Source organism: Notothenia rossii (genome assembly GCF_949606895.1).
Source record: "Notothenia rossii genome assembly, chromosome: 11".
In the NCBI taxonomy this organism is placed as follows: domain Eukaryota; kingdom Metazoa; phylum Chordata; class Actinopteri; order Perciformes; family Nototheniidae; genus Notothenia; species Notothenia rossii.
Window position 1 is genome coordinate 10,314,008 of NC_136910.1, and position 15,104 is coordinate 10,329,111.

The following is a 15,104-nucleotide window of genomic DNA, read 5'->3' on the forward strand; positions in this document are numbered from 1 at the left end:
GTCAGACTGGGGTTGGTCGATTTTTCACGGCTATTGATGGAAATCTGAAATGTCGTTGGCATCTTGCTCTTAATCATTTGTCTTTTTCACTTTATCTGTCGGATGCTTACTGGAATTAAACGTTCGTCAACTTCCTTCCTCGCACAGTGACTGTCCAACCATAGTTAGGCACAGTATGCCTGTCAAACCGAAGCATTCTTTCATGAAGGCCCAAGCAAAAGTGATAAATGATATTTAAACAGTTGGGATGGAATATTATTGCCTTTAAAAACTGAAATTCAAGAGAAAGGTTTTTGAAATGGATTAAACTGTTTTAGTAGTAGTATTTTGTTGAGCTACATACTACGTTATACAACAGCTCATACTAATATGTCTTATTTCCACTGGTTATTATATATCAAGGTTTAGTTTTTTCTATTATCTGCTAAACTGACAAGGGTCGAAAGCCTGGTTTTGTTTACCTCTACCTTATCAGCCATTTTAAAATAAATGAATCAGTAGACATGCCACTTTTATCATTTATACTGCTTGTGTGATCGTCTTTCTTTATTTTCTACCTCAGACCTCCACATTCTCCCGTCCTTTGTGTTTATGTCTTGATTCAGTTGAACTGGTCTTGCCCTGAGTGCAGTGCATGGGGCTGGTTAGCAGATCACGCTTTCTGACTCCTGGATCGTTAAGGTCAACCAAACTCAGGAAGGAAACGTCTCCCTCCTCCTACTCACCTATCAATTCAATAACCAAATGCACTTGGCCGATCACCCTCCCCTCCTCTCCCCCCTTTTGTTTCCTCTTAACCGCACCCACTCGACCTTCATCCTCCATATGCTGTCTCAGATCTGTTATGTGTAATAAGTCATCATATTGATTTCAATCTGTGCGTAGGAGAATCGGTGCCCGTCTGAATATGGCCTCTGGTGTGGTTTTGTGACTCATATTTGAGTAACCTCTTTGTTGTGCATGTATGTGCATGAATAATTCTAATTATTGCATACTGCAAACCTCAACCTGTTGCCCCTGCTGCCAAAGGGCCAGAAACCCAGGTTTTGGGTGATAGGTCAGGCCAAATATGTGCGTCAATCCTGGGTACAATCTCAAAGAGGACCAGGGTCAACAAGTGAAAACCTCTGTTTCCTCGAGCCTTGAGGGCTCATAGCCAAACCTCAGACTGATAAGAACTGGCAGCGACTTCTCTGTCAAACTCAAGCATTGCTCACTCTACTTCAATCATTGTGTGAAAGGCTTTTGTCACAGTGTGTTGACAGTGGCTGGCCAACCCCATTTTTAAAGTGCATTTTTAAAGAATCTCTCTCTGGGATTGACAGTTATTACCCTGCGATCAGTCAAGTAATTACCAAGTCATGTTATAAAACAGTTTCATATTTTGTTCTGTACTCTGAAAATCAAACTTGCCTACATCCCTGTGTCCTACAAATAGTCTTTATATAGTAACCTTTCACAATTGTGTTGAGTTAACAAACATCGTTTTTTTATTGAAATATATTAAACCATGAAAGTGTAAAGGTAATGACTGTGGGAAAAGAGTCCTGCATTTGATTGAGGTTTAGGGAACAAAAGTAATCAGCTAAAGATTGTACAACATTTTTCAATGGTGTGGTTGCTATACTATTTTAGCAGAAAACAAATACATGAGCAGGGAACATTGTCCAGGTACATTTTGAAACGCCAGCTTCATTAAATAACATTTCCTCATGTTAATAGAAAATGTAATTTCCAGTTTCAAATACATAATTTCCTGCTGTCAAAGTTGTCATACAGTATTGGTTTCTCTTAGTTTTGATAACATGGTAGATGTCACTTTGAGGGGGCGTATAATTAGAGCGCTAACCAACTTCACTTGTCTCGTGTTGTCGTGACCCCTGAAAGGATTGGGGGGGATTATGCCGCGCTGTTTAGCACACATCCCCAGAGGAAACTCATACTGCCTGATCTTTCCACAAAGACCCCCTTTCCACTTGCAATCCTTCCCTGACCTTCAACCTCTGACCTTGCTTTGCGGCTTCTAGAAGAGGGGAAGTTATATCACACACTAGATAAGCATCTTGCCTTCAGACCCTCAACTCTGTAGGTCTAGAACGTAACAAAGTCTGGTCCACATAAGCATGTTTTAGCATCACAGAGATGAAGAGTGTGTTTTTTCCTCGTAAGACTCAAAACAAACCTCTAATCCATTTTAAAGAACAGGGAAATTGAATTTTCACCCCACCTAAAAGCTGAGCTTGTATCCACAAAAAGGGGAGATTTGCCTACTGGCCAAATCAAATATGAACCAAACAATAACAGCAGGAGATCCAGCTTTCTATCTAAAGATAACCTACAGTACAGTCAAGGTGATGTCCTGGTTCCTCCACCTTCAGTTAAACTATGTTTCCAATATCTCATGTTACGACTTGTATGTTCACGGGCAATGGCCTTCTCCTCTCTCTCCCTCCACCATCCTGACTGCTTTTAGCCTTCATGCCTGTGTCGCCTGACTCCACAACACTAATGGATGAAGACGTCTGGCAGCACTACAGATTTGTAAGTGCTGATAACGCTTGTGCTTGGGCAAAAAAGATTACATTAGAAATAAAGGGCATATGATTGGGTTAAAGTTAGCAATAATATATGATGATGAAGCCCATACACAGTGAGCCGTGTGCCTGGAATCACAGCAAAGTCACATTCATCATGAAGTATACTGTATTAGCTATCTTAAAGATGTTTTAGTATTGGAGCTCTGGCTTCTTATATCTTGATATTGGATTAATCATCTCTGTCCATCACGCTTCTTTGACAAACCACAAGTTGAATCAAGCTGCATTAAGGCATCATCCTCAATGGAAGATGTTTTTAACAGAAGCGGGGCACTTTGTAGAAAAACATCAATACATGTTGTGTGTCCACTTCTGCTTAATAAATAACCTCTTCTGTTTGTGGGACTTTCCCTGGTTTTTACATAGCTGGGCAGACGTTGGGCAATTTATTAATCGTTCATGTTGCGTTTACTCACACTACTTGTCTAATCAATATGTGCACAGTCAAAATATACCACTAATATGTTGTAGAGTTTGATTAATCAGTCACGAAAACATTTCAATTACTCAAATTAACACGAGTCTTAGAAATCTAAAGTTATTAGGTCCATTTCTCATTACATTTGTTCCATTGCTCTGCTCAGCTGGATCGTTGGACAGTAAATATGTACAGACACTGTTGTTTATTCTACAGAGTCTACTGACTCATTGTATTTACTGACCACAAACAGCTTTCCTGGCCACAGCAGAACTTCAGAAGTCCCGTCTTCTCAATGGAATGGCATTTATCTTTTTTGGTAGAGGGCCTAATGTGTCCCAACACCTTTAACTGACCGTCTCTATATTGAACACAACCCAAACTTATATCAACCGTCCATCAAACTCTCAGTAAAACATAGAACAAGCCCATTTCCAAATTGCAAAGACATGTAGTGGGATCACTGGGATCACTAACGTTAGTAAATCTAGTAACACAATGTCAAATTTGCAAGGCAATATACAGACGGTTTCCGGTCAGTTTCCTACTTGAGTACATTCCAACAATACGACCATTTCCTCAGAAATGTTGGCAGAAGAGAGAGATGCAGTGCCATTTGGCCCAATTAAATTTTTTGGGGTTTTATTAGATTAAACAGATGGATGGGGAAAAGGGGACAGCACTGAACTTATAACTACAACAAGTATATTCTTACTCCAATAACAAATAGTACAAGTTTACCTCAGTTTATCTATGTTGACAGTAGCCGTGTGCAAAACCAGAATAGTCGAACCAAATTTCTGACATGGATCCACAATAGCCGTATTGTTGATCATTCAAACATTAACGTAAATTGGTATCATGACCCTCCTAAAAATGAAGTCAACCATTTTGAAATTAAGCCAGCTTTTGAGATCCGATAACAGGGTTCAAATCAAATGTTATCCATACAGTGTCATCAAACTCAAGCAGCAAATATCCATTGATATGTGCAAGATGTAGACCCTATAGTTTAAAAAAAAACACAAATCCTCTAGTGCAGCGGTCGGGAACCTATGGCTCTTCCGGTGATGGCATATGGCTCCCAGACAATTTTGAGTTGAAAAACAAAAAATAAAAATCAGTTAGGAACTGATTTTAAAATACTTGTGATATTTCTTAATAATACTGTGTAATTTGAAAGTAAACAGAAATTAGTTTTGAAGATAAATTTCACGGGTCACCCGTGGGTCGGGTCGGGAACCAATGGCTCGCGAGCATGCCGGGTCATTGTAAAGGTGAAGAAATCAATTTTATCAGATAGCCAACTAGTTTATCCGCTTCAACCCTTGTAACGGAAAAGATGGCGAAAAGAAAAAAAGACGATGATCACTGTGCATTCCAGGCTGCGTGGACAGAGGAATTTGCATTTGTGGAGAGAGCAGGATCTGCGGTATGTCTAATATGCAATGATAAAATTGCATAGATGAAATGGTAAAATATAAAGCGGCACTTCGATACGCACCATGCTTCATTTGCATCGAAATATCCAGCGGGGGACAGCAGGAAAAGGGCATGCGAGGAGCTACAGCGGAGAGTGCAGACGAGTCAGCAGCAACTACGTGTGTGGACCAAGCAAGGTGACGGGAATTCCGCTAGCTTTGCGGGTGCTTTGGCAATAGTAAGGGATGGAAAGCCATTCACTGATGGCGAGTATGCTAAAACATTCATGCTTGATGTGGCCAATGAACTGTTTGATGACTTCCCAAATAAAGACAAGATAATCAAACGAATAAAAGACATGCCCCTGTCAGCAAGAACTGTGCACGATCGTAGCATCATGATGGCAAATCAAGTCGAGGAAACACAAATTAAGGACATAAACGCCGGGAAATACTTTTCTCTCGCGTTAGATGAGTCAACAGACGTTAGCCATCTATCTCAGTGCAGTATAATTGCCAGGTATGCTGCAGGTGACACACTGCGTGAGGAAAGCTTGGCTGTTTTGCCAATGAAACAAGAGGAGGGGATTTATTCACGTCTTTTATGGAGTTTGCTAAAGAAAAAAAACTACCGATGGATAAACTTATTTCTGTCTGTACTGATGGTGCACCCTGTATGTTGGGGAAGAACAAAGGATTTGTAGCGCTTCTCCGTGAACATGAAAAGAGAGCCATCCTAAGTTTTCATTGAATCCTGCACCAGGAGGCGCTTTGCGCTCAGACGTGTGGCCAGGAGCTTGGTGAGGTGATGTCGCTGGTCATTCGAGTGGTCAACTTTATTGTTGCCCGAGCTTTAAATGATCGCCAGTTTAAAGCTCTGTTAGAAGAAGTTGGGAATCATTATCCCGGTCTGCTTTTACACAGCAACGTGCGTTGGTTGTCAAGGGGGAAGGTGCTCAGCCTTTTTGCAGCTTGCCTGAGTGAAATCCTGACTTTTCTTGAAATGAAAGGCGTCAAGCATCATGAGCTAGACAACACTGACTGGCTCCTGCAGTTTCACTATCTCGTGGACATAACTGGCCATCTGAACCAGCTCAATGTGAAAATGCAAGTTATTGGAAATACAATCTCATCCTTTCAACAAGCAGTGTTCGCGTTTGAAAGCAAGCTGGAAGTCTTTCTCAGGGACATTGAAACAGGTCGTCTTCTGCACTTTGAAAGACTGCAACAATTTAGAGATGCATGCTTAGCAAGTGACTCCACTCAACATCTGGATCTCCAGCAGCTAGCTGGCTTTACGTCCAATCTCCTGCAGTCATTCAAAGCACGTTTTGGAGAATTTCGTGCACGCACTGGTCTTTTCAAGTTCATCCCTCATCCACATGTGAGTGTGCAGTGGACAAAATCGACCTGACATGCATCCCCGGGGTCTCTATCGGAGACTTTGAGCTGGAAGTTGCTGACCTGAAGGCATCAGACATGTGGATGAGTAAGTTCAAGTCACTTAATGGAGAGTTGGAAAGTCTTGCGCGACAGCGAGCAGAGCTGGCGAGGGAACACAAGTGGACAGAAATGAAAAATCTTCAACCTGAAGACCAGCTGATTCTTAAAACTTGGAGCGAGCTTCCTGTGACATACCACACAATGCAGCGTGTGAGTATTGCCGTATTGACCATGTTTGGCTCTACATATGCATGTGAGCAGTCATTCTCGCATATGAGGAACATTAAGACCAACCTACGCTCACGTTTAACTGATGGAAGCCTCAACGCCTGCATGAAGCTCAACCTCACCACGTATGAACCAGACTACAAGGCCATCAGCAAAACCATGCAGCACCAGAAGTCGCATTAAAAGTAAGACATATTTAATTTATTATACCTTAAAAATACTATATGGCTCTCAATGAAATATATTTAGAAATATTTGGCTTTTATGGCTCTCCCAGTCAAAAGGGTTCCTGACCCCTGCTCTAGTGTGACTTAGATATAGCTCAAAGTGAAGCATAACATTCCCAAAACAGAAGGAGACAGTCACAAAAAGATATGAAGGATAAATCTAAATAAGTTTCACTGTCTGTTTTACTCATTACTGGCTCCTTGAAGTAGCCCCATGGGGTAAACTGAAAGGCCTCATGATAGTGCAGACGGGATCATGGGAGAGGCACAAAAGAGTCCCTTCAGCCTGAGACTGGCTCTGTCCTCACACTGTGATAACAACGTCCTCCAAACCGCTGCCCCAACAGACGGCATGGCTGATCAACAGACTCCTTTTATTGTCATTTCACAAAAGCGTTGATTTAATCTGTAAGGCATCAGGTCATTGGAATGAGAAGTTACTGCAGCCATGAGGAATTTGTGATTAGGATTGTGATACACACAGGGTGCTGTGCAATAAAAGAAATTCAGAGATGTGACCTCCTTCTAAACCTCTCCATAGAAAGAGTGTAGTCTTTGTGTCTGTGGATGGGATGAGTCGACGAAGACAATGAGACAAGCTTTGGGGTGGCATTTAGGTCCATGGCCCACAGTGTCTATAGTGTTGATTATGTGGTCTCACTATCCGTACAGAAAAATATGTGCTCATATAAATCCTTTCCAGGCCATTATGACCCCGGGTGATGCTCTCCATCATTCAACTTTACTGGCTCCTGCACAGGAGTTCATGGTAAACTTGCCAAGTGTTTTGATAGGGTCATCCCAAAGCCATTAGCTAAATATCTTAGCAATAAATAATAAATCTCCAAACAAGTGAATGAAGTGTCTTGTTAAATGGATAGATCAGGTTCCGCAGAATTTCACTTTACCTCATAACTCAGAGTGAAACAATCCCGTGAATGCCTTATTCATCTCCCTGCATGAGGTTTATAGTGCGTTAAGTGTTGAACATGCTCAACTGAATTGCTAATATTAAAGTGCGGGTTCACACAAGTTGGAAAATATGTAAAGATACACTGGGAACATCTAAAGTGATACTTCATTTTACCAATTGTATTATTGTATATTTTTTATGCAGATTTGTTTTACCTGAATATAAAGTTGTGAAACGTACTATATCGCTATCAAATGTTGTATTGACTTCTTCAAATGCTTTCCAAATTACTGTTCATATTAATGAACTGTGCCGTGTATATTTTAAATATTAAATGGAGCCCCAGCTTTTTGTATTGATTTAATGATTTTAACAGGCCTGAAAATATTCATATACATTTTTTTCAATATGTTGAAAAGGACCCACAATGAAAACTGTTAACAGACTTAAGTGATAATGCCAGATATTCAAAAGAGATTTATATAGTAACGATTTTTCCCCAAGCTTTTTGATAACCAGTTGATGGTCCCAACGTATTTAATAGCTGATCCCCCTTGTTTCCAGTCTTTGTGCTAAGCTAAGCTAACAGGCTGCTGGCCGTACCTTCAGAACTACCAGACTCATTTGTTCGTGGTATCGTTCTTCTCATTGTCTTCTGGTCAAAACAGCAAATAAGCAAGTTTAAAGACACTCAATGTAATATAACCAGGCCCATGTGGATGTCTCTGTTTTTAAATAATCAGGGCATCATTTTATAATACTGTAATATACTGTACATTTCACTATGAGCATCTGTAAAGCAAATTGTCTTACCTTGACAAACGGTATCAGTCGTAGAAGTGCAGGCCTTTAACAGCATATCGTCATCGCAGGTGGTGCAGGGGATGCAGGGCTCCCGAGAGCTTTCCTGGTCCGAGTACGTGTCCTCTTCGCACTCCTCGCACACCGTGTCATGGTCAAACTCGCAGCTGTACAGCATCCCCTGGCCCTCAGGACATTTTGTGCAGTGCTCACACTGTTGAGAGATTGTATTCAAGTAGTAGCTGTAGTTGCAGACACAGGTGGCGTCGTTGGAGTCTGTGCAGGGCGACTTCATGCGGAGCAGACCTGAGCACATTGTGCACGGCTGACATGTCTCTGTGTGACTCAAGCTTTCTGAGAAGGTTTCACCTGAAAGGAGAGGGAAGAAAACAGCCATGAAATGTTCTTATCAGCCAGAAGTCTGACCTTTGTTTCATCAGACATCATTTTGAAAGCATGTACAATACTTTATATGCACAATACTTTGACATGGTTGGTGTCACTCCAGTGTCCAGTGTGGAATCTCTTTTTCATTTTCAATTTAGACAGAAGACTGTGTCATTTTAAGTGTGTTGAAAAATGTGATATTCAAATGATTGTGATTGCATAGATGAAAAGCACAATCCCAGTGCAATATGTTTGCATTTGACTCCTTTTGACTTTAAAGTGTTCTTCCTTCAACCTGATTACAGATCTGGAAATGATTTGTCATGCTTTTATCTCAACATCTTGGTATTAATAATCCTTTATCTCCTTTTTCTGCTAAAATACTTTGTATAACACTTCACGCCTTTATTTAGGTACTCACACACTTCTTATCCACTTTTATTAAATCGTTTCCCTTTATTACAGTTTGAATAGTTTAGTCTTTTACTTTAGTTTTAAAGTCAACAAAGTGTATATTCTGTTTTTAAAAGCAAAGTGTTTAGTTTATAATTGGATCATATCTATGCAAAAGTATAGTTGTTATTTCTAAATTTAGGAAATGCTTTCTATGGACACTTTGGGATTGAGCTGTCCATAGTCACAGTAACACGGGAATTCAGTGTAAGGGTCATCCTCTGTGGTGGATACGTAACTGCATGGGTCACTTACAATAACTCATATAAAATAAATGAGTATGCAGCAACATTGTCTTTATCAGATGATGCTCGTACATAAATCACAATGTGTTTCATAAATGCTCTATCTACCTGACAGATATATCTGCAGAGAACGCAATCAATATTTCATGTTTTATGGAATTGTGTTTCGGCTGGATAGGGAACTGGGAAACACACTAAATTATTCAACAGATAGATGCGTGTGTATGTGGGGGGGGGGGGGGGGGGGGGATGTGAAAGTATGACCTCAAAATCTCTTCAGTATTTCTAAACTGTTGACAAGCATCATTTTCATTTATTTGAAAGTGAAATATTTTTTAAATGATAATAAACTTAATATATTTTACTTTTGAATTATTACTGGCACATAACAATTGTTTACATACCGTCATTAGGTGTGAAAAGTTCACGGTTCACCATTTTCTTCAACTTCATAAACCAAACCACACCCTCAAATTTCTGCAAAAATCTATTTCAAAAGCAAGCTTCCGGACAGAGAGCTATTTTTGACCTAAATTGGTGCTGCAACTATTATTTACATTTTTTAGAGCGGTTTAATTCATCTACTGATAAATTGAACTGTTTTTGTCGGAAAATGTCGATTACAATTGGCTAAAAGTGTCTTCAAATTGCTTTTGTGCCAACCAACAGTCTAGATTTGTTTTGTAATAAATTGCAAGGAAACCCATTTTAGGAGCTGGTACTAAATCATTTTTTTAGTCTACAGTACTTATTTTTTTAATTTCAGTTTAAACCCAACCCAACTAAACTGAGTGTGTTAGGAGATAAAGGGAGTTGTGTCACATGGCATATCAAGTTGTCAGTGCGTGTGCTTCCGGCCCACCAACCACGGCGAGCTCTCTGATGAAGTAGAGATTAAATCCAGAGATGAGGACGGATAAACAGAGACCAATGTTTGTCCTTGAAGACATAACTGGGTCATTTGAGATGAACATATCCTAAATTGGTTTGGTCCATCGCGGATCCTTTTGTTTAATTATGTCTTTAAGGACAAACAGCGGTTCAGTCTTACACTGTTACCCTCCACCCCCCCACGATCCCCATTATCTCCTGCATCCTCTCCTCAAACAGACACACATCCTCAGACTACCCTCACCTACGCACCCCACGCATGCTCTCAGAGCCATTATCATAATGCCATGCATCAATAATGCAAGTCAATACATTAATAACGCTAGCCTGGAGCATGGGGGGGAGGGGGGGGTGACTAAGGGAGGGTGGGGGGGCGACTAAGGGGGGGTAGGGGGGCAGTCTTTTTACAGACAGTCTTTTCCTGGCTCAGCATATTGAACCAGAACACTTGACTTGTTTTTAACACCCTTAAAGGACTCCTTACTTTATATACACTGGCTACAGCACAGGGTGTGTGTATGTGTGTGAAAAGTGTATTTTAATACTCTATTTTTAGGATAAATAATTAAACAATTTAATCCAGGCTTGATTGATTTATTATCTCTTGTTTGGCATTATGATCGCTAAGGGGATCATTTGGTTTGATCCGTACTTGATTGTTAATTCATTAGGATGTGCTGTTTTGATGGTTGTCTTTATTAGGTTGTGTGTATATGAGGGTTTTAAAGGTATGACTCATGTCATCACATTTTACTTTAATCTGTCATCACCCATAGAACATAAACATTCAGAAAAAAGAATGTTGTCATCCATTGCTTTTTTTCAAATGTTAATGGAATTTTGAGAACATTTGCAAAAGAACATTGGTATCCAGAAATCCTAACAGTAAAAAAACACCTACTGAAGTTGAGACGAGGGAACAGGAAGTGCTAAATGCTGACACATTTAAGGGTTTTGGAACTCACCATTTTATTGGGAGTGTGTTCATTTATTAATGTGAGGAAGACAAATCATTTACATGCCATTTGCAATCATGTTTTAAAGCTTGATTAGAGCTTCTCTTTGACAGTATATTAAATGTAGTGATAATTGTTCTTATGCTTCAAAATCATATTTAGATGAGAGGGATAACATCCAGATACAAATGAGTGTAAACTGTAATTAAAGTACGATATATATTTGTACAATTCATTGGTATTTTGGTTATAATCTTTAATAAACTGAATTGATGAGCCTTGGGTGATTATGTGGTCTCTAGTAAATGAGTGATGCTAAAGGACAGGAAGAGAAAGTGGAAAAGACAAATAAGGTCAGTCCGTGTCTGTGTGCTGAGTAAATGTGTGGGAGGTTTGCGTGTTTGTGTTTGAACCATTAGCTGTTGGCTGAGAAGTTGTCCATATTCCAGCTGTACATGCCCTGTTTCATATCCACCATCTGTTCATTCATCCAAACTCCTCCATGCGTTTCAGCAGAGCCTCCTTTTGAGTACATCTCGGCCCCTGTTAGCTATCTGTACTAAATGAAGCCTGTACACTGTCTGGACACCACAGTCTGTCTCTTATAAATGCATGATCCTATCAACTGTGGGCAGCAGGCCTGAAACAACATGAGTGGGACTTGATGTTGAAAGATAATTAGTAAGAAAGATTGTCAGACATCAAATATGAATAGTTTCTACTCACATCAGAGTGAAAATGAAGTTGCATAGAACGAAAATGCATCTTTAAGAGCATATACAGTGGGGCAAAAAAGTATTTAGTCAGCCACCAATTGTGCAAGTTCTCCCACTTAAAAAGATGAGAGGTCTGTAATTTCCATCCTAGGTATACCTCAACTATGAGAGACAAAATGAGAAAAAAAATCCAGAAAATCACATTGTCTGATTTTTAAATAATTTATTTGCAAATTATGGTGGAAAATAAGTATTTGGTCACCTACAAACAAACAAGATTTCTGGCTCTCACAGACCTGTAACTTCTTCTTTAAGAGCCTCCTCTGTCCTCCACTTGTTAACTGTATTAATGGCACCTGTTTGAACTCGTTATCAGTATAAAAGACACCTGTCCACAACCTCAAACAGTCACACTCCAAACTCCACTATGGCCGAGACCAAAGAGCTGTCAAAGGACACTCGAAACTAAATTGTAGACCTGCACCAGGCCGGGAAGACTGAATCTGCAATAGGTAAGCAGCTTGGTGTGAAGAAATCAACTGTGGGAGCAATTATTAGAAAATGGAAGACATACAAGACCACTGATATTCTCCCTCGATCTGGGGCTCCACGTAAGATCTCACCCCGTGGGGTCAAAATGATCACAAGAACGGTGAGCAAAAATCCCAGAACCACAAGGGGGTACCTAGTCAATGACCTGCAGAGAGCTGGGACCAAAGTAAGAAAGGCTACCATCAGTAACACACTACACCGCCAGGGACTCAAATCCTGCAGTGCCAGACGTGTCCCCCTGCTTAAGCCAGTACATGTCCAGGCCCGTCTGAAGTTTGCTAGAGAGCATTTAGATGATCCAGAAGGAGGATTGGGAGAATGTCATATGGTCAGATGAAACCAAAATATAACTTTTTGGTAAAAACTCAACTTGACGTGTTTGGAGGAGAAAGAATGCTGAGTTGCATCCAAAGAACACCATACCTACTGTGAAACATGGGGGTGGAAACATCATGCTTTGGGGCTTTTTTTCTGCAAAGGGACCAGGACAACTGATCCGTGTAAAGGAAAGAACGAATGGGGCCATGTATCGTGAGATTTTGAGTGACAACCTCCTGCCAAAATACCAGCAACAGTGTGTGAAAACCTTGTGAAGACTTACAGAAAACGTTTGACCTCTGTCATTGCCAACGAAGGGTATATAACAAAGTATTGAGATGAACTTTTGTTATTGACCAAATACTTATTTTCCACCATCATTTGCAAATAAATTCTTTAGAAATCAGACAATGTGATTTTCTGGATTTTTTTTTTTTCCCTCATTTGTCTCTCATAGTTGAGGTATACCTAGGATGAAAATGACAGGCCTCTCTCATCTTTTTAAGTGTGAGAACTTGCACAATTGGTGGCTGACTAAATACTTTTTTGCCCCACTGTTTGCAGTTTACGTACTACATATATGATTATACACAAACTGTAACCTACATGCTAAGCTATTCTAAGCACGTCCACTGCATAGCACATGATACTAAACCCCTTCTTTGGCTTACCATTAGCAAAATTGTGATTACTACCTGGTGCTTGAGAGTTGACGTTTTAAGCAAGCTAAGTCAATAGAAGTGCCTTTAAAATGCTGCAGCCCACTGATTGGTCAGAGATAATTGTCAGGATACAACTTGCACAATCACTCCGTTTTTAAAAGCCAAGCTGCCATATGACAATAGTGATTCAATATTTGTATTCCTCAACCCAGATTTGAAAGAATGGCTGCTTGTAAACCTATGCTGTAACTACGCTGAACATGCAGAGAAATGTCGTTCCTCTGTTTGAATAAGATGAACGGATTCAGCGAGGTCTGCTGAAGATGCACTTTCACATGTCAGTGCAAAAGTGATCAGCTGATAATGAGGCCTAGACTTGGGCACTACTATCTGTATTCGAAAACCAAATAAAGACCTTGTACCTAAAGTGAAACGAGTCAAGTCCTGCAGTAATAATGGGGTAAGGTCAATAAGTTAACTGTCAATAGACAAACAACCGACTAATGTTTCAGTCTTGTTATTGTAATGCTTTTTCATACTCGCACTGCAGCTCCATCAGCTTGCATTACTGATGAAATCAATATGTTTGTCCCGTTTTTTAAAATATCATTAGGATGTTTCTGGTGGAGAGCTCTATCTGCTTTGCATTTCTCTTTTTCCATGAGCGTGTCTGGCCTCGTGACAGTTTTGAGAGCCTTTCACAGTCTGTGTTTGTTCATGTCTGAGCAGAACAAGCACTGGAGAGGGAGTGATATTTATCACCCTGTGAGCCTTCATGTTGTGCAACACAGAGCTGCAACCACAGAGACACAGCTAATGTCTTTATTAAAATAACTTTAAACCTTGAATTGGTTCTGTAGCAATCTGTACATTTCTGTCTTTTTATATCGTTACAAGGCAACAATATATTATAATGATGTAACTCCTGATCTGACACACACTTCTTCTAAAATTATAAATCATTCCAAATGAAAATATAAATGATTTCTCTATGTCTTTATCATGGCTTCTCCCATGAACTTACGTCTATATATTTCTCTGAGTGAGAGGTTCCTTAGCTCAGGGTTTCCCATCCTTCACTGACCCAGGGTCTTTGACAACCACTTCCTCGCCTCGACGCAGGATAGCCAGGGAATTCATGAGAGGAAAAACTCTGGGAACAGTTCAGGAACTGGCTGAGGACCAACCCTGGCCTATTCAGGCTTAACTGACCTTTGATCTCACATTAGAACTGTTGATTTGTTTTCCCTTTTGCTCAAGCAGAAATATACCTCTATGTCCATTTGGGCTCTTTGGTCTGCAGTTTACAAACGATGCGTTTTAATCCCAGTGCCGAAACAACTTGTCTGATGCTTTTCCACTCCAACAACATTTTCTAGCTGGTCCACCTCTTGAATCCTCTCAATATCGGTGTCCTCATAAAGTCTTACGGTTCAGCACAGCTTCACTCCCTACATGGTAAGGGTCAGGAAGAGGGCAGTAATGCTGGAGCACAGATAGGCCCGGCATCTTTTCTTCCTGCTGTCTAGCTCAGTAAGTTAAGGATTTACATTTCATATCTGCACAATAATGGATCCAAACTGATTTTAAGGTGTATTATGTTTAGTAATTAAAAAAACTGGGATCTGTTTTTATCCACACCAGAGGCAATCGCAGGCAGTTGGTGAAAACTCGACAATATCTAAGATCAGATGGATTTCAATGAAATGATTTTGATGATCCTCTGACATTCCATCAAGCTAATTTCTTCTCCTTTAAAAAAAATAAAAACTTCTGGATTGATTGCCATAAAAGGAGACAATGGACTTTATGACCTTGGATGATCCCATTTCCATTCAGCGCCATATACAGGTAAAAATGTAATTTCTTCAATTTG

General features: G+C 40.1%; 1 protein-coding gene across 1 annotated transcript in view; it reads right to left on the reverse strand.

Annotated features, from left to right (window-relative positions):
- ngfrb (nerve growth factor receptor b) overlaps positions 1 to 15,104 on the reverse strand; it is a 33,593-nt gene that overhangs the window by 11,901 nt on the left and 6,588 nt on the right. Inside the window, exon 3 of the mRNA XM_079656876.1 lies at positions 8,061 to 8,417. Within this exon, the coding sequence (XP_079513002.1) occupies positions 8,061 to 8,417 (357 nt within the window). The remainder of the gene's footprint in view (positions 1 to 8,060; positions 8,418 to 15,104) is intronic.